At 38.5% G+C, this 20919-nt stretch overlaps 3 protein-coding genes and 1 long non-coding RNA gene across 4 annotated transcripts; 1 reads left to right on the top strand and 3 right to left on the bottom strand.

Moving 5' to 3' along the window:
- Positions 1-326: 326 nt before the first annotated feature.
- LOC111262806 (uncharacterized) lies at positions 327-7873 on the top strand. The gene is made up of 3 exons (XR_002681860.2): positions 327-417; positions 6494-6631; positions 7740-7873. It is a non-coding gene; the product is annotated as an uncharacterized LOC111262806 (long non-coding RNA).
- Positions 767-8922, bottom strand: THADA (Thyroid adenoma-associated protein homolog). Its single transcript, XM_086969329.1, has 12 exons — positions 8606-8922; positions 7659-7965; positions 6973-7251; positions 6421-6603; positions 5344-5543; positions 4883-5019; positions 4336-4599; positions 3889-4156; positions 3493-3651; positions 3095-3183; positions 2588-2732; positions 767-2450 (listed from the first exon to the last, which is right to left on the bottom strand). Exons 1-12 carry the CDS (start codon positions 8687-8689, stop codon positions 1527-1529), a joined length of 3039 nt encoding a protein of 1012 aa, XP_086825455.1. The 5' UTR covers positions 8690-8922; the 3' UTR covers positions 767-1526.
- LOC147753151 (tRNA (32-2'-O)-methyltransferase regulator THADA-like) lies at positions 8689-16045 on the bottom strand. The gene is made up of 12 exons (XM_086969328.1): positions 14657-16045; positions 13990-14054; positions 13408-13520; positions 12700-12921; positions 12187-12347; positions 11639-11896; positions 11138-11301; positions 10504-10677; positions 10005-10135; positions 9468-9704; positions 8877-9136; positions 8689-8780 (listed from the first exon to the last, which is right to left on the bottom strand). The coding sequence occupies exons 1-12, from the start codon at positions 14727-14729 to the stop codon at positions 8689-8691; spliced, it is 1950 nt and encodes a 649-aa protein (XP_086825454.1). The 5' UTR covers positions 14730-16045.
- Positions 16046-17208: 1163 nt separating this feature from the next.
- TrpRS-m (Tryptophanyl-tRNA synthetase, mitochondrial) lies at positions 17209-18831 on the bottom strand. Its single transcript, XM_022837373.2, has one exon. It carries the CDS (start codon positions 18408-18410, stop codon positions 17394-17396), a length of 1017 nt encoding a protein of 338 aa, XP_022693108.1. The 5' UTR covers positions 18411-18831; the 3' UTR covers positions 17209-17393.
- Between the last annotated feature and the right edge of the window lie 2088 nt (positions 18832-20919).

The raw sequence follows: 20919 nt of genomic DNA, 5'->3' as shown, positions 1-20919 counted from the left end.
GATTCACAAAAAACCTAAATTCGTTACCTTATTAAATTTGCTATTAAGTAGCACATTAACTGGTATTTATGGTGACAGTCTTTACTCAATAGCTCCAAGTGTCGACTGGCAACTTAATACCACTTACTAATATCGCAGTTATAGCATGTAAGCAAAATTACACAAAACAGCTTAAAAACTCGCCAGTCTGTTCATATTTGTACACAGTTTATACTTGAAATTAAACGTAGCAGACCACTTTGTTTATACTGGCTGTTTATTTATCGGGATTAATTTATGGGAAGCGTTATTATGAGATCTGAACCTCTAAAACATCGGTAGCATTATACTAAGCCTTGTAAATGTTTGGATTAATTTTACGTTCCATTGCTTTATCATACCGCTTCAGATAATATCTCAGCTAAACACTAGTATTAGGTAAGATCAGATCTTATTCCTTCTTATTCAACATATTATCTATCCAGTTAATATCAAGGCATTTAAGAGATTACTGAACATCTGAACTGATATCAAGCTTTGATAAATCTTGCAAAGTTACCACTAATAACGCTTGTAATTAGTAACACGCTAAATCACATCGTGAGAATATGATTATGACAGAATCCCTAAATTGCGCCAGTACAGTTAAATGACAAACAAACGACTATAGTAACATTGTCACCGAACGAGTGAAATGTATTTTGTTTTTCCTACTGACGTGCCGATTCTCTCCTTTCATCCATTTATAACAATGAACTTATTGACACATAACAACAGATTGTCCCGATTGGCTTGCTCCTGACACAAGTGAATAGATTTTATTTTAATTGTTCTAATACGTGTCTAGTACGTTGTTTTCGTGACGAAAGTACTTAAACATATGTTCTAGTCTATGTTTACATGCCGTCATAGCTAAATCATAGGTAGTGGGATTAGACAAATATCACTACATAAAACAGCACTACAATATAATTGTACATATATGTATATACCTATCCTGTAACGCGGATATATTGATAAGGCTGACTTTTGTACATTCGATTAGGTTAACGATTGCATAACGACTAACACCTGTTGGCTGCCGGGCCCCGCACTGATTTCGACATCTAAATAATGGCGTATAATGCTACCTGATTGTTTTACTCGTAGCTGTAATATAGGTAACAGTTCCTTTCGATTACAGCCAAACCGAGTTAACGTGAGAGGCCAAATATTTCGCTACTTTTATGATGACCAGAGAACGTGTTCGTTCTTAAACTAAATCTCTTCAATTTTTCTTTGCTATTATTCTTATTTATATTTTACCTTTTTTATAACATAACCTAGATCCAAGCCTAGACATTATTTTCGCACGTTGCTGTTTAATGCTTCACAAGAATACGAGTGCCTACTCTAACAATGTACTAAGCCTGTGCTCAATTAATAGTTAATAATAGAACTACTTGATATATATTTTCTTTGAGAAAAAATTGACAATTATACACTTGAAAAGGATCACCTCACCAAAATATTATCATATTATGTACAAGCACAAGGTAACAATCATTCTACGTGCAATCAGTGCAATTGTTGAATTTAGCAAAACGAGAAAAATACATATTATTTATCAAAGGCCTTTCACAAATCTGTAATCTGCCCACAACCATAGATTGTGCCGTGAGCTTCTGTCCGAGTAACACCAGCCCGCGGTCCAGTTGCCGGTTACTTGCAAGTTCGTAATCGGTTGTTTGAAGGACCTGCGTCTCTAGTTTATCAATAGTGGCGCTCTGTTCTGGCGTCAGTGTTGGCATATTGAGATCTCCTACTAATCGAGGCCGAAGTTCTTCAAGTGTCCGTCGACATGACTCTGCGATGACAAGCGTATCATAGAATGTATTTAGTTCACCTTTTTCAAATGGTTGTTCATCAATGTTTCCGTCTATTGAGTCCTGATCTTGAGAGTTGTCCAAGGCAGGTATTCTGTCATCATCTACTGAGGCGAGCTCGACAAGGAATTGGCCAAATGCCTGAGGATTAGCTGTTGTCTTTGAACATATAGCTAGTACAGCTTCTAGGGGGGTTAGCCGACATAATAAATCCGCATTGATCGTCGCCACACCATCGATGATACGGTCTCTTATGTAGACGTCGTTGTCCAATACGAGGTTAACAAGAGCCTGGGTTAAGCATATGTGACTCGCGGCGTTTCTCACGAACACTTCCTCACCATGAGCTTTAAGCAGGTTGTAAGCGAGATCCGCGGCAACCCGTCTCATGTCCGGATCTTGATTAGGGGCTGAGTACTTGCGTAACGCGTCTATGACCCCACGCAAAAAATTACCTTTGAGACGAGGCACAAATGCGCTTACAAGCCCAAACAAGGCCACAGCTACGGAAGGGTGAGTCAATACAGAAAGTCGATCAAGCAATATGAGCACACGAGTTTCCAACCTATCAAGCTTACCCGCATTCAATGTAGCCAGCTCGTATGCCTGTCGAAAGGAAAAACATAAGTACATGGACTTCGCTTGCATTGAACTACGGATATTAGATTTTTTATTTGATCCACTAATATTAAATCAAATGATTCAAAAGGTAATTATACACGGGAGAAACCAGCTTAACGTACCATTCGCTGAACATCGGGATGTTCTTTGTCAGGGGACTGAATAACTTGATTCATAAGTTCGATGGCGGACGATACAGAACCATGTTCCAAACAAAATTCAAAGGCGGCCGCTTTTTCGCTGTCAGTACGAGCGTCAACCGGCACTCTATTCAGCCATATGAAAAATTGCAGTTGTGTCACAGAAGATGGCAATTGAGTCACTTGCGAGAAGGGTTTCTACTGGTCCTTAGAGTTATGCATTTTATGATGAGTGTGTGTGCCATGTAAATTTCTCTATTTTCATCCAAGTTACCAAAGTTTACGTTCCCGCACAACGATATGTCGATATCGTACCCTTATCGTGTCAGTAAGCATCATACTAGAAATATATAATGGTGTTTCGCAACTACTTTGCGCTAATTTGTCAAATGCGTTCTTAAAGATTTATATTAGCTTTGAACACTATATAAGACATTTTTGTACCCTGCATGATTTTACTTTAACCAAGTGACTTGGCACATTACTTACCCGCATGTTAGCTTGTACTTTATGAGGGCGGCTTGAAACTGGTCACCGCCCGGAATGATGAGGTCCGCCTTAGGAACAATTTCTAATACCTGAAAGACCATGTTGCGTAATCGTGTGTATCTTAAAAGCCAATTCAAGTCGTGTGTGCTATATGATTCTTTAAAGTGTACGCTGACGTGCGTGTCAGATCCTAACTGTGCTTGGATTCCTAAATGACATGCATTGTTTTGCACGTCAAAACTGTGGCGTTGCGCAAGGGAAAGAAAATTATACTGCCTGCAGACCAGTGACAGAAGACTGAATGCATTTCGTGCGCGTTGGATCAAACGTGTTTTGTAAAAAACGTATGTGAACAACAACATATTATAGCGAAATAAAAAAATGTATAAAATATATACCTTATCGACATTTGAGCTGCAAGATGTCAGTAAACGTATGTATTCGGCAGCTGCAAGGCCATAATGAGGGGCCGCGATCCATGCACCTTCCATCAGTGGGCCGCTCAAGGCCTGCGTCAGTTCGCTCGACATTTCCGACATTGTAAGCACCGCGCGAATCTAGCCAGTGCATACAAATTACGGAATAATCAACGAGAAATCTCAAACATCGCAAACAAATAAGTATAAATCACAAAAAATTGAGCCAGGATGTATTTGATGAATTTAATCAAAGTGCGTTAGTGTTACTTCCAGATAAGCACAAGGCCTTTTTATTATTGCAAAAATAAATTTAAAGTTTCGCCTAAAATTTACGAAAAACTTTATGAAATCTAGAAAAAATCAAATTGTACCAACCTGCAGCAGGGTTCCGTGAAGCCGGTTTTCACCAATTTTTCCTTCGCCGGCTGCCAGCATCCGCATTTTTTGTATCAGAACCTGCAGACGGGACTCAGCCGGAAGCAACGAGGCATAAGCCTTCGAGCTGGCGACACGGATGCCATGAAGCGAAGAACCCGCGCAGACATCTAGAAGAGGCATAAAGGCGCCTAACTTGGAGTCTGTTAGCGACGGTATAAGCCTTTCTAACAGGAGTAGAATGGGATACAGACCCGTGTGGCCCTCGCTAAAACATAAAGCGAACAAATGGCAATAAATATAGCAATATCAACAATGGAAACAAGGTTCTTTAATTTAATACTGTGCAGTTCTATCGGGGTTGGTTTTAACATGCATCTAAAACTTTTTACTCTACCACTGGTGCTCTGAACATTTTATTTACAGAAAAATAAAAAGCCTACTTACATATGCTTTAGAAGTTCAGCAATTCTTTCAAGAAGAAACGGTAAAAGCTCTGGGAAACGCTGAAAAAAAACATTTCCGGTAAGGCAATTTTTACGCTCGATATCTTGGCGTGATCTGTTTACTCCAAAGATTCTCGTCATTAACGACGAGAAAAGCAGAGTGCTCGCGTTGCGAACATGCCACGCGGGATGAGAGAAACCTCGCAAAGCTGAACATAGTCCGGAGCTCACGTAACCCATGACGCTTTCTCCCAACTGGGTATCTCTGGAAATCAAACAGCGAATATTCCAATATATTAACGATAACTCAGCTGCATGTAATTAGTGTCATACGTAGCTATATCTTCTTCTAAATGGATCCAATCTTATGTATGGATATCGGAAATTGCGATTTCGTTTATATGAACAATGGTAGCAGCTAAACCCAATTTAAATTAACTAATCTACAATGTAAATAATGTTTTTTGAGATGGCCACTTCTATATCTTTCAATTATAGGTTATGAGAGGTTAGCTCAGCGTTATTTCAACTGCTACAATCAATGTTACCTGTAGAGCGCCCGAAGAACGTTGAGTGCGTGGACCCGAGCTTTCTCGTCTTCGCCAGCTGCCAAGGGTAGCAGTCCTGTCATAGCACGTCTCAATCCGCCATTGGCGTTAACTTCAGGCTCCGTGACCACAATAGACTGGAATCGCAAAAACAGCTAGCTAGAAAATGATGCACACAAATAATTGACAGTAGCGACGTACTATATGAACCGGTTTGCTTTATTGATACGTGATTGTGTAAAGGCTGATGCTCAATGGCAATGAAGATTTGGTTAGCGAAGTTGGATGTTTAAAAAAGATGCGGGTAGTCTCGCATGCCCGTCTGCAACTGAACCGAGTGAAGAATTGGAAGAGTAACGACGGCCAACATTACGTTGCTTTGCGAAACGACTACTGATTATAAATATTCTGCTGCGCATTATCAGTTTGGAATACTCTACTGTAAATACGTTAAAACTTACCTGCACGATGAAGGGCAATCCTGCGCTACGTCTCGTAGCTGAAACTTCTCCACTGGCTACACGGGACATTAGCTCATCAAGCCATTCTTCAGGAAGACGCCGAAGCCGTTCGTCTGGATGTCGCCATAAAGAGTAACATAATCGCGAAAAACCCATCGATGCCTGCTCAAAAGCACCGCGATGTCGTACACGACACAACTCTAGAAAGGATACGACAAATAAATTATTACATGAATGAAGTAAACAATGCTTTTTCCCCTAAACCCTTCAAAATTATGCTTAAGGAGAGCTTTTCGATTAGTGAACATAATGGTTCAGAGCTCGGTTCAAATGTCTCACACCTTCTGTTATACCTCGTTCGGATCCAAATCTGTATTGTGAGTCATCTTTATATGTTATTTCGTTCATATTCCGTTGATATGTGCGTAAGTAGAAACATACTCTTGACACTTTTCTTACAAATATCGCTGATTTAATTCGAAACTAAGACGGTTCCAAGACCTCCCTACGGACTCCAGCTAGTGTGGAAGTATCCCTCGACGGATCAATGAAAGAAACTCGACCGAAACAAACGTTTCCAAAACGCGCTGATGGTTGAAAAGATATGTGGAAGATACACACCGCTATTTCTAAATGAGCTGAGATGCCGATTCAAATTTCCCGCTACCTTTGCCTATTTGAAGTTCATTTGCGCATTCACGTGGGGGGTAGTGAAGACGAATCGGAACTTTTTTTAATAAAGTTGCTCTGACAACCAAGAGACTCTACAAGGGCGAATAGGACTAACCAACACATAGTTACGAGTTCTACAAACATCACTTCCACTACGCCCTATATAAAATTCGTAATCTTGATTTGTCAGGTGCTACGTGTACTTATAGTGGAACGTGATTCAGTTACCATGCGTCGTCATCGGTTGCAGTGCCTTCGCAAAAAATTCTCCCTTAACGCTAAAATTTTTTTAATATTAAGTTCATACTTTCATTCATTAAGTTCATACAATCCAATTGTATGTTTGTAAAACATTATAAATATGACTTATTTCGCTGATATCTAATCACTGAAGAAAAAACTGACCGTTCATAAAATAGACTCCCATCTTTACGAATTCCTCTTCGGGTAGAATTTTTAAAGCGGTAACTTTTTCCAGGTGTGAGGCAATATCGCCAAAGCAAAGAGAGATTTCACGATGCGACCTCCAACTGCAAAGCAGCATCATCTGTGCAGCCACTGCCCATGTCTTCACCGCATCCGCATTATCTGTGGCACAAGGAAAAAAACAAATAAGGTAAGCCGGAGACAGCCTACGCTATATAAGGTAAACAAAAAATCTAATTTCTAAACTGCAGCCTACTATATCAATTACTGTTTCACTTTGTATCATTATTTTTTTTCAGTTTATTAATCTTCTACTACTTACATAATTATTTTGTGAAAAGTCACTGGTTACTAGGGCATGATAAAACAAACAATTTCCCTGCGTTGCGAGGAAAACGAAATGATATTAGATGTAATTGGTTCCACTGGAAACGCCCCGCCTTGTAGTCTTAAGTATAGCCTTTCACATGAAAAAAATAACTATTTACAGTATTTTATAGCTTTTCTTTATAAATGAGTTTGTGCACTCACGAAGTCGTTTTCCAAATCCTCTATTGAGAGCAGCCTTAAATTGCTCGACGATCTCGGGGTGTTCGTTGAAATCAACACGACCCTCAGGGCTTGGATGGGTGACCAGCGGTGATGCCACAGAAGTTATTTTATACGAAAGATCTAGAATTTCCTGGAGGATCACTCGATACTCCTCAATGTGCGCTAGATTCAGAGAACAAGAAAATGCCTCATTGAACAAAGTGCGCACACAGAGTAGAGCACTGTACATCGGAGCAGACGATGATGCCTCCAAAAGCCCTGAAAATATACCATGAATATAGCGGAACTTATGAAAGAATCATTGAAAAGTCATCTAAACCAAGTATATATGAAGTGAGTTAAACTGGTGACCAAAATGATGCCGAGGGAAGGCACTGAATAAGCTGCGTGACTATTTATGGCATCCAGCGGTTTCCATCAATCGCAATAATTAGTTTAGTCGCCTCACTTGTTTTTTATGCAGCAATTTATATACATGTATGTATCTAAATATATATGTAAATATATGAATAAACGTATCTAAATAAATCTGTGTGTGTGGGTGTGTGTGTGTGTGTGTATAATGTGTGTGATTTTTCTTATTCAATACATAATAATAATAATAATAGTGGATTTCATCAATTCATTGATATGCAAATCGTGCAAGTACAACGTTAAGAGCTCACCTTGATTCAGTGCTACTTGAACTTGATTGCGAAGTTCGGGTAGAATTGCCGCAAATAACCGCAAGAATACTTGATCTTCAGGGGAAGCAGTACTTCCTTGTATTATCTGTTCCCTACTTGTCTTGGCAAGTACGCGAAGTATGTATGAAGCTGTAACTCCGTCCGGGGGCCTTGCGGACCGCGTTAACATAACGCTATGTTCAAGCCACTCGTTAAGTACCTTTTCAGAATTCGCGAAAGGCAAAAGGTGCCGTGGTCCCGTAAGGAGAATGTGTACCACAGCTGTCTTATTTCTCTCATAAGTGTCCTGGTAAGTTAATAAAGCAAATTAATTAAATGACAATGATTAGACTTCGCAGTAGAAAACAGAACACAACAAGAGCTTTCTGATAGCCTATTGATTTAACTTAGCTTAATTATGTACATCAATTTATTAAATTTCAAGTGGCGGTGTGAGATGGACCTGACCGAGTTGTTTTTCAATTGTTTTACGTAAAAAGATTCAAAAGCTTGTGTCCGTAACCTATCACAACTAAGTATTACATTTTTTATTGGCAATCGAATTTTGGTGAAAATATGGCATAAATGATGAGTTCCAGCGGCTTTAGCAAGTCGTCAAAAGTTATGCTATATTTCAGCATATAACATTTTTTGGAACTTATATATATATATATATATAGGTCGCCGATAGTGAATAACATCTGAGTTAAGGCTATACTCAACAGCAGTGAGAGTACAATTGCACATCACTTTAAAATGGAACATCTTGTTGCCTTTGAATTAGTCGACTTTACTATAAAGCTGTGCTCAAATATGCACCATAGAGTCATAAAGTTATTTATAAATTATATATTTCCAAGGAGTCCTAAGCATAGTATTTTTTGTATATTAATGATTTTAACTCGTCCGAATTTCAAGCAAGATTAGGATTGTTTTTACGGCCTTACCTTAAGCCAGTAGAGTAGCGTATGTGCCTTCGTCTGAGTCCATTGATCGTTCCGTGCAAGTGGGGCCATTAATTCCAGCAGCATCAGGGCCGTCGAACGAGTGAAAAAGCTACAACCAGGATGAAGTTGAGAGAGGCAGAAAAGCCAAAAATGGGTGACCAGCTCCTCTCCTTGCCTATACGTAGAATAAAACGTAAAAGGGCCAAAGTTAAATGTTTATCTTGGTCTCTATATATAATCTCTAGATATATGAAATTGCGGTTGATCCAACCCTCTTGCCTCAGTACATCTTCGATGCCTTTTTCTCCATAAACTTCGTGTTTCTTTCCAGGTTTTCGCCAATATATATTACTGTCCGCGGCACGTTGTAAAAGCTTCTTAAAAGACGAAAACATTGCTTGACGGAGAGCTTGACTCTGAGTTGATATATTCAACTCAAGGAAGGTTTTGAGATGTGGGATTGCCCTCGGATCGATGGGTTCACAAGACTTAGGGCATTCCGTCAACAGTCGAAGAAGGCTATGGCGCACGCTGTAAATGTGAAATTGAATAAGACTTGTTGATTGATGAAAACCGAGCAATAAACGATAGTAAATTTTAACAGAGAAATCTGAAATTTAGCTTAAAGAGGTGGATGCATTCAGTAGAGCAATCGACTTTACTAGGACATTATAGGGCATATCTCTAAGATACATACGCGTGCGTTAACAAAAGCCCGAACAAATGTACTAGAAAACGACATTTTCACACAACATATTATCAATATAATTTTACTCCTATTCGTTAACTAAATCACTGTGTTCTTCTGAGCGACGGCCTAGTGATAAAATATATCTATAGAGAATGCGCGACATAATGAGACCTTTCATCCGTTGGCCACTGCGCATTCTCGAGGTTCCGTGGACATTCGAACAGTTTATCTGGAGAAAGTGCCTCGAGGGCCAATAGCAGGTAGCGCTGATTATTGCTACGAGAAAGAATCTCGTCAGCTAGAGCCGGTTGAAGTCGAAGAAGTCCCGGTAAAAGGTTCTTGACCGTTGCGGAACATTGGTTACTGTCGAAAATGGTGAAAAACGGTTCCACCCAAACAGCATTCCAGCTGTATGAAGGTATATATACATTAGAAAGTAGCGACGGCATTGAGGCTATTTACAGGGGCCGGGTCAAATACTTCTAAAACTATTAACTACAAGTATGGTGGTCATATCAATAGCTTTTATTCGAAAAGTGATTTGAAAAACAATTTGCATACAGCAGCTACATATAGGAGCTGCATTGGAAGTGTCTTCGTATCATCGTTTGCAATGATTGTGCCGCTGCCCATTTGCTCCTGTTTGAGCCTAGTTCCAGATATAAGGCGACCTGAATCTAACCACTTGTTCAGAAAGGTAAGACTCACCTTTGAGGATCTTCTAACAAACATTTACCGCCCACATCCCGAATAAAGTCTTCCACGTAAGGTAGCATATTTTTCTCCTGCAGGGTCTGGTACACTTCTAGTACGGCTGTTGCATTGATTATATTGTGAACCTAAAACAAATTATTTTGTAGGGTAACTACTTTAATAGCTATGTTCTTAGCTAATAGGTAAGTTTTTTCAGCAGGACAACTAAATCAACACCAAATGTATCATTTGAAGCTCGAGCTGTTTTTTTTTTTTAACGCACAATGATTCCATCGTCTATACGTAGCCATAAAGCAAGCAAGCAATAATAGCATATTCAGTAATTAAGTTGTGGGTATCGCAGTAAGTCCGAAGTAGAGTGTACTATGTTACAGTTAGTGCCTTTTGGTAATACGTAGCTAAATCTAACTCATACATGCAGAATTCAAAAAGGTTCAGTGTTGTCCGCCCGAAGAGTTGCAGTAGGATGTTTTTATTATGAACAAGTACATACCTTGATATGCTTTGCGATTATTTGTAAGGGAGCATATTTCGCTTTTCTGTAATGCGGTTCACTGAGGAGTTGAATGAATGTTCTTTTTAGCGACTCTATATGCTTCGGATCAGGATTTTTCACCATATTCTCTACGGTTACTTTGAATAACGCTTTTCCCTGATGCTGCACGGCCTGCAAGTTGCACAGTAGGACTTAGGACTTTTGAATGTGAATCAGGAAATGTAGACGTGCACGATGATGAAATGGTAAGTCGTAGTTGGTGCTTAAAATCATCCGCCCAATTTGGCCAATATAAATAATCCATTCTGCTGTATTCCACTATTGAGGTAACCGAGGTTCAGACTTACGAATCTAAGTTATAATTATGAATATGGAAATGAAGTAATCCACATTATTTAAGAGATTTGTATTGCGCCTATGAATATTTCACTGCTATTTTTATTATTTCTTAGAAATACCATAATTTTCAGCTTTGTGCAAATCAAGAGGCAGACTCTAAAGTAAACCATTCTTATGAATGATATTTGTGCCCTTTTTGAGCCTGTTGAAAATTATATGGTATAATAATTAAGAAGGTCTTAACCTCGCCTAACAACGCCTTTTTTTCAAAACGACTAAAGATATAGCTTACGTCCACGAAGTGCTCAATATTTGAAAAAGCAATTCTCAGTAAGTCCTCGAATCGCCGCTCGAACACTTCCCGTGAAGAACCCCTGCCATCTTTACAGAGCTTCTCAGTCCACTGTAAAACTGTGCGTACACAAGTCAGCGCAAATGGAGCCTCTTGTTGTAACTCTGTGTGATACAGCAAATACAGGCAAAGATGCAGCCGTTTAGGTTCAATGAAATTAAAATAGCTTATAGCGTGACTATCTATTACCGCTATTTATACACCTAATTATAAGTCATGGGATATGTTCCATATACTTGATCAACTAGATATTTCCAGCCGTTTGACACTTCAACGCGTTACAAAAATCCGCACGGTAAATGTTGGTTGACTTAGCTATTATCTACTTTGGAAATGTTGTGCAGCTGAAAAAATATTTCTTTTTTAAGCTAGACGCAGTTTGGTAGCATAAACAAGGAGCACGTTCGTCAGCATCTGTTCAGCTTTGAGCAGAAGTGTTACCTTGGCGGTTTCCAAGGCGATCCAGGTCGGAAAGCAGCTCTTCGTAAATTCTCAAGTCATTTACGTTATCAATTGGCGTAATATTGATCATTCCAGAGATGAAACACACATGTGCTAAGGGAACTGCCAGTAGCTCATCACTATGAGCAACATACACCTCACGAGGTTCGCCACTGGAATCTTCTGAAGAACTGGTGGCTCTAATCAATTCAGGAAGGCTAACTCCACAAGCTAGGCGACAGGACAACATAGTAGATTCTGTTTAAAATTCCAACACAAGCGCACATACTAGGTCACCAAATGAAAATATAGTTGCCTTTAAACGTTTGAAACGTGTTTGGGTAGGCGAGTGCTTCTGACGTTTACTAATATCTATGTTCAGAAGTACCGTAAATTATCTAGACATTCAACAGTACGCATTGTGAGAAGTTATGGTCTCATCCCAGTGTTTAGCAAAGATAATGGGTAATATTGAGCTATTTGTGTGTGAAAAATGACTTAGTAAGGAAAAATGAAATGACAATAGGGGAGAATGCAAAAACGCTCACCGTCAATAAGAAGCTCCTTAATTCCTGTACAAATCTGACGCAAGACATCTCTATCTTTCTCGTTTGAAACACCCCCTTTGGACAGGGCCGCTGCGCATCGAGCTACTTTAGAGGCATAATTAAATCCGCGCTCGCGCTCTTGGCTTCCACGTCGCGATAGACTAAACGACGACAGACAAAAGATCATGCATTAATTAATGCTGTCATTGGAGCAGGCCGTTTCTCACTTGATTTTGAATTCAGAGTTCAGTTTGAGTAAAAACTGACGTATCGGTTCCCGTTAAGTGTAGTATGGAGCAGATAAACTATAAGAAACCGAGAATGTAGAAGCATTCACGACCGCTTCTTAGAAACACTACATAAACATTTCGGATACTATTTACGCTTTTTTCAGTAACTGTACGCAATATGCAATGTCGTATTTGATTATTTTGTATCCGCGATTAAGCACATACTTAGCAATAGGACGCATAATTTGAGCAAATATTGTAATAGCGAAGAAATTTTTCATACATTTTTATATATTTCAAAGCGGCGGCCAGATAAATGAGCACGCGGGATAGGTCAATACGCAGCGTCTGCAGTCCATGGGGATGCCATACAGCTAAGAGCGATAACTCGTCGAGCTGACTGCAGGGATTCACGTCTTGGGCTGTACCGGCACGTTCCATGAGCACCATTAGCCGATTGTGAAGTGCTGAGGAGACGTCGATGAGCGGAAATTCGCGAAGCGCTCTAAAATCGCAACCAACAAATATGAACAGACCGCGGAAACGGAAAAAGGCGGAAAACGCAAAAAAGGATTATTGTAACGCTTAAATTTAAAGCGAATTACTCCAGCCCGATTCGAAACTATCAAAATGATATTTGGCCAAAATACGCTTTAGCTTTATGCAACTAAATGTAATCAGTTTATGTTATAAGTAACGATCAGGAACAATAGAGATAGGCATAGAAACATACGTAAACGCTCGTATAAATGTTACGTACAGATTTTCTTGCTTAATCTCCGGAGTTGCCACTTGGCCTCTACGTAACAAAGGCTGTTGTTTTTTGCATCGCTAATTATAATAATATATGATATAATGAAATTATTGTGGATAGTTACGAGCCTTGCACGAGTGTGCATTAGTGTGTAGAAGTACGTATAGGCTTACTCCCTTGGGGCCAAGCCAGTAGAAGAAACCAATGTGTAATAAGCATTGAGGGAAGACGTTTTACCCGTAACAAATTCTCCGTAGTGCAGCGGCTTGCGGCGGGTCGGCGGCCAAGTAGACTGTGCTCAGAAATGGCAAAAGAACATTGCTAGGCAGTTCGGACTTGTTCCTCAATATCTAAAAAAAATTTGTCAATGTGTCAACACGAATTATTTAATGAGATCAATTGATACTTTCAGCGCCGCTTGCGAAAATATATTTTAAAACTCACAGTTAGCGTGTGTGACTATTTTCAAGCATACTTTGACTACACATTCATTGACTTCTCTAAAAGAATCCATATACTTGATGAAAAGTTATTCTATTATCGGCACTCATTAACAAGTAGACATTAATGCTAATTTTTTTTCAATATAAAACTCTAACTGAACTAGGTAAATTAATAAACGTGCAAAAAATGTGACTTTTAAAAGATCAACGACAAAATAAAATATAAACTTGAAAGCCTTTGCGAAACTGGAGATAAGCGAAAAACTGGCAAGGGTGATCAAACCTGATAGACTGATCAGGCAGCTGATGGAGAAGACCTCCGATTCAAATGGTCAACATCAATGAATATGTTACCCATACAATAGCGTACACTTACGTTCTGCAAAGTTGCCACCTGTTGTGAAATTCTTTCGCACGAAAAAAAAGCTTCATGTTGAACACCTGAAATATAGACAGAGGTAAAAATTACAAAAAAAAACAACTACATCGACCGTGCAATATATTCCCATGTTAATATGGCTATATGATTTGGCACACATATATCTCTCACAAAATAACCCGGTAATATAACTTCTAAGCGTCGTTTGTTTCTAAATACAGTTAAGGATGTTGAACACTGTAATGGACTCTAATAATATTCGAGTTCCTCCAACGTAAATTGACTTGGATTATTTGTTACTAAAGCTGTGCATTGTGGCTGTCGCATACATTTAAGTTAATCAACAATCTAACGAAATATTAACACAAACTTGCGACGAAAATAAAGACAGTGTGAAATGGAATGATTGACAACTATTTAATTATGATTATTGGAAAGGGATATCTTTTTATGGAGTTTTGGACATCTATTTCTGTACTGTTCTAAACTATCTCCAATGTGGAGAAATAATAGTAATGTGCTGCAGTAAAATACTATTATTTATTAAGAAATCTCTGAAATAGTTTCATTTCTCTTTAACTAGAGGTGCGACTATAGATACATAGTATTTATTAATTTAATTAACAAAATTAATCGTTAAACAAATCAAAACATAAATACTCACCAATACTTGCATTATATGGATCATCTGCAGGCAACCTCAAAGCGGAAGCGATGACTTTTTTTCGTTCTTTCATTGTTAACACAAAAATATAATTACCTGATAACCCGTGCTATAGTAAACACTTGTGTTCAGGTAAAGCTTGTTCAATCGGCCATATGCTATGCGTACAGTTTATTAAGTTAATATCTATATCGATCTATTGCCCGAAATTGCATTATATTTTTTTCAACAACGACCTGACAATTAATCACTTGTCAGACGAACAATTTTTGGCGTAACCGAAAAGAGAAAATTGTGAACACGCACCGGCTGATGGATCCGCACGTGGATCTTATTTACATGACAAAGTGAGGTGCAAAACGTTCATAAACATTATATTAATTTAATACAATATTGTCACTATTCTGCAAAGACTTTCTATGATGGGCAACAGAGTTGTAAACATGTAAAAGTAACCTTATTCCTAAACACTGTTTAGGCGAAGTGCAAAAAACGTTTTTTTTTTTAATAGTTAGACAAGTGGCTCCACACCTTCCAAACGTTCGGAATCTCCTGAAAACTGTGCGACTGTGTTGTGCGGGTTCCCCGATGGAAAGGGAACATCATGATCGAAGCCCATTTCGCAGAAACTGTGGAAGGATATAACTTTGGAGTTTGGTACGGATGTCTGTTGATACAAAAATAGAGTGAAATAGTGTGATTTATCCTTCGCAATTATTTTCCACAATGTTCCCGGAGCTCCTTCCTTTTCAAGTTTTGTCGACTGTGCATACTTTTGTGCTGTGTTCATTACATATTCATACAACTGTGTTCATTACACAATACGTTAAACAGTAGAACGGTTTTCAAGGTAACAGTTATCAACTGTTCTTCTTCATAATATTGGAGTATACTTTACTATTTACATACGTTTATAATACTGCTTATTTAAGAAACGAGATTTTTTAATTGGCAAGGTTTCTGAGTCATAGTACTACACCGTACATTATGATAACATATTAATTAAAAAAAATTGTGGAACGTAGCCAATACAGTTTAATTCGTCGTGACACTATTTATCTAGATACTGAGCTTGTTGCATCGTTGTTTTTCTATTAATTTAAAAATATTTTAGACACCTTTTTTGATTACGTTTTTTTAATTATAACTTACAAATTGAACAAGCATTTCAGGTTATACAAGTGGAATATTCGTCGGCCTCTACCAATCTCATTTTCAAGCAATATGATTACTTAGGTTATTAACTAAAAGATTTCCAACCACGACTAACTAAGCGTCATTTCATTCCTACTGTCGTTAAAATCACATACAATCAGCGCATTTTTAATGGCTCAAGAATCTACTCTCGCCATAGTTTGGTCTGTTGTTGATTCTATATAAAAATAAACATTTTTTTCAAAGACTGTAACTCGTGTTTGATTGTTGTTTTCTTAGAGCTATCCACTATGATAATAATTCTGGGCGCAAGGACAGGGTTATAATTTGGACACGATTACTCATGATCAAAGTCAAGTATATTACTCAAATCAAGTCCTAATTGTATATATTAAACGATGCTCTTTATTCGGATAATTGAAGAGAACGTTAAGGATATGCCACAGAATTTGAGCAACAGATGTTGAACTGAATTAAATCGAATGTTTTAAGCTGCGTTCCTAAGACGTTCTCGCACGTGAGCGCCGAGTGTAGTTGTGATTCTGTGGCTAAAGGTGAGCGTTCAAATACACTAAAGTGTATAGATAAATAAAGCAAATGTGCTTACCGTCACGATCACGTCACACATCAAGTAAACAAACTAGGTTTACCAAAACCCTGAAATCAACGTACAAGACCTAAATTGGAGAACTAGATGACTATGACGTAAGAAATATTTTTTACTCGTGTTGATTACAAAACAAGCAAACACTAAATGCACGTATGGTATCTGGAACAGTGAACAATTCTTAATAAGACGCAGAGAACTCAGAGTTGTGGGACGAACACGAATGATCATACTGCCCAGAAGGGACATTAAAGTAGTGTTCCTTAGAGGAAAAACTGTGTGAGCGCTTCCAAATCCAATGGATAGGGACTTTCTTGATGTATTTCTTGAAGATAAGGCGACATCATAAAAGAGGGAGATCTTTCTTTCCTATATAGAGGAATAACCTCAGCGTTGAGTACCGCAGGTTAACCTAAACAGCTAGGTTACTGGATACTGAAAAATCCTAAGTAATTGATTTGATTTGGGCCATACGATGCGTACGTAGAGATACTGGGAAAATAAGAAGAAGTTTCAAAAATTCCCGTTAACGAACGTATCACTTTCTATATTTGTTTTTAGTTCAAGATACTTATGCATATATATGGTTAGAACTAATATGATTTTGTAATGTTTTTCTTAATGTTAAGAGTTACATTTATCCTAAGCCGTAAGTTCTTCTTGCGTACTTCCTTTTAGGCGTACCGTCAATACTAACGAGACCAATATCGCGACCATGTTTCACTAAAATACTTTATTAATACCGCTCACATGCAATATAACCTACATAACATTACAAAACAAACATATATTATACTTTTTCAATTGAAAATCAACCATGTGTTTATTCAAGTACCACATATATATATATATATATATTTACAAATATTTATACATATCCCCATACATGACACACTCGATTCGAGCAGGTAAGTTTTAATAACCATTAAGTAAAATAGATAACCATTAAGAAACAAATGGTTTGTTTGTAAAATATCAGCTTGTACTTCTCATCATTCCCATTGCAATACGAGCTTCCTCTAAAGTACTTTGGGCTTCTGGGCGCAAAGCCTCAGAGTTAGTCTTAAGAAGTTGCCAAAGATATGATCGATTTTGTAGCAATTCGTTCATACGGGCTCGTATTGGAGTTAGACGTTCTATAACAGCTATGGCCACAGCTTCTTTATACTGGCCGGTGTCGATTCCCTTTGCTGAAGCAACGATTTCCGCCGTCGATTTGCCTGAACAGAGAGAATGAATTAAGACGAGGTTAGATACACCAGGTCGCGTTTCCGGCTCGAAGGTTATCTCCGACTGGCAGTCTGTCATTGATTTTTTTATTTTAGAACGAATGTTGTCGGGTGACTCGTTTAAGTCAATCTTTCCTTTCGGATCCGCGCTCTTCGACATTTTCTTATCAGGATACCGCAAATCTCGTAGACGAGAACTCTTGATGTCGAGGATTGGTTTGCATTTAGGAAATATGTTTTTTCCAAAGCGTTTGTTGAACGTGTGGGCAATATCATTAATGAGATGTATGTGCGGCAGTTGATCTTGACCAACTGGTACATGGGTGCCTTTGTATAATAATACATCGGCCGATTGAAGTATTGGATAGAGATAGAGACCAAGGGGGGTTTCTCGCATTCCCTGTGATTTCTCTTTGAATTGTGGAAAATGGTACATTTTGTTCATTGTCGAAATGCAGTTGAACAGCCAGCAGAGCTGGCCGTGTTCGGGCACCATGCTTTGCAAGAATAATGTGTCGGATCGTACTCCACAAGCCAACAAAGAAGCCGTCGTAACTTCTATTTTTTCTTGTAAAGCTTTCGGATCGTAATGAGGTACTGTAACCGAATGCAGATCCACAACTGAATAAAGACACTTTGTTTCTACTTCTTCTTGTAATGCCGTCCATTGAGTGATAGCACCAAAATAGTTTCCTAAATGAGGAACTCCAGTGGGCTGGATACCAGAGAACACTTTACGGCTGAACCGCGCAATCGTTGCCATAATACTCACGGTAAAGCCACACACAAGCTGAAATGACGCCTAAACCGAGTGAAATACAAATTTGACCAAATGTATTTTTGTTTCACAGCATTATGACTTGATTAAATTTACAAACAGGTATTGACAGGCACGTACTATATGATGAAGTACTTAATTTCGTTAAAAAATTTCTAGTGCATCTAATTTTTATGGACACTTATAGTCAGTGCTCCTTATGAGAGACCGGGTAGTTTGATCAGCGGTGTTTCTAGGAAGATACCATGTGCTCTGTGCTTCGCATCCGTCGATTAAGACGAGCGGAAAGGGTCGAATCGAGCGTTTTGGCGGCAGACCTCTCTGCAGGCTCCCGTAATGGTGAAAATGGTAAAAATTTTAGGCACATGGCAGCCGATTTGGTTTAGAATCGCGCGTAGATACATTCCGTTTTGTGCTGAGAGGAGCCAACGATGCGAAGCTATACTTAACGCTAGTAGCAGACGTGACACTCGAAACATTTATTTAGATTTATCTACGGCAGGATGAATGCGAAAGAAAATAATACAATTATGCTATGGACAGAAGAGTAGCGTGTCTAGATAAAATAGGGCAAAAACATTGCTTTTTTCTATCCCTTTTGTTAAAATTTATAATAAATTTCTGTTTTGGGTAAACATTGCGTCTCTTCTCTCAAATGTAGACGTATAATTAGCACATACATTGTTTTGGAGGACATCTGCCGATAACAGTCTGCCGCCGAGTAGCTGAGTGCATCAGTAAGCCATTAGCCATAATAATTAGTATCTATACTACGTACGTGTGTGCGACCCTACTTTTCGTCATGGTTAGATGTGTGCGTTTTATAATCAATACCTGTCACTGACAGGAAATCTCTGCCCTTGTTCTTGAATCTATTATAATTTTTTATAAAAAATGTATTCTTTCACAATGGTAGTTTATCGCATTTTTGTATCCGTATTTAATTTGGCTATTTGCGATTCGTCAACGCGGCGAACCTTTTGTGTGTTCCCGAGCTATCAAGACGTTAGGTTGATGTTTACAAACTTTCTAGCGGTTGTACCCGAACCAATATTAAATATAGCGTGCAATCCTCGATCAATACAGAGTCGCGGTCCAATGCGACCTCCGTAGCTATGACCAACGATCGCCATCCGCGTGGACAGTACCAGCTCCAATGTTGTCGCTTAAAATGCAAATACAATAGTTAGTAAATAAAGAGAAATTATTCGTCGATTGAGAACCTACCGATGATAGCAGATTGTCTTGTTTTCGATTTAAATTTTCCTGTGATAGCAAAAGAGGAAGGTCTGGACTCTTCGTTTTCGAAACAGTGTGTTGGTGGCATAGTTGCCTATTAGGCTTTCGGACAAGCGAAACAGCCGATCTGCACTGGGAACCAGCGTTTGAAGCACAGCCTAACGGCAGTGCTGGGGTTAAAATATGGAATAACTATTAAAATCTGATTCCATTGAGTTCAAGTCCTGTCAAGAACGAACATTTGCAGCTAAAATTTGAAGGCTATCAAACGGTTTTGCTTTTATGGAATAACAAGAGTTCTCTAATGAATTACCTGAATACTCATTTTAATGGGTGTTTTACATAGATACTTTTGCTTTTCTTTAAACTGTCTACATTTAAATTTTTTCCTTGTACTTTAGAACTGCAATAGAGCGCATTGATGTATCCTATCAGCAGGACAGATGTACATCTGTCCTGTTATCAGCACATATAGATGTTGACAGGTCAATATAAGTCCAGCAATAACTCATTTGAGTGTTATTAAGGATGGTTCCCCTGCTTTTTGATCATAAAACCTTTAGCGATGGAGTTCGTTCAAAAGTAACGCTTTGACAGTCGTAACTGATAGCATACACAGAACTATGGTAATCGCTATAATACCTTGAATAGAACATCCAAACGAGCAGGTTTTCGACTTCGAATAATTGAACCTAGTTCTAGGTAGATTCAATTCTGAAAACTTTTTGAACCTCCAGCTTCAAAATACTTACAAACGGACAGGAAAATGGCAATATAGTTGCTGACTACTATTCGCACCGAATTTCCGCAAAACTAGCGGTTAAGCAGTGCTTCTGCCTATAGTGTCTCGTCGGATAGAAGCTGAGGTGCATTGGTTCTTCGCTGGCATTGTCTTCAATCATTGGAAAAAATCTTTGCGGTCTAGAAACGTCCTGCTGCCAAGTAATGAAAAATTATTTGAGACTGAGGCTATCTCCTCAGTTTCGACTTACTACTTACATACTGCTTGCTAATATGTATATATATTGAGGTGTAGCAAGTGGAGTAAAGGCAAATCTGAAAATGGTGGAAAGCTTACGGACTACTGTCAGCATACGAACAGTATGATAAAAAAAAGCCACGCTAGGCTTAGTTAACTTATCAGACATTTAGTATGTATGCTGATTTACCAACCTGTGAACACAAATCTAAATGACTTACTGTTACTTTTTTTTCTATGGTGATTAAACACTTCTAACGTTTAGAAATCTTGTGG

Source organism: Varroa jacobsoni, unplaced genomic scaffold, assembly GCF_002532875.2.
Source record: "Varroa jacobsoni isolate VJ856 unplaced genomic scaffold, vjacob_1.0 scaffold_702, whole genome shotgun sequence".
Lineage (NCBI taxonomy): Eukaryota > Metazoa > Arthropoda > Arachnida > Mesostigmata > Varroidae > Varroa > Varroa jacobsoni.
Note: the sequence above shows the minus strand (reverse complement) of the source record. Positions and strands in the feature narration are given on the sequence as shown.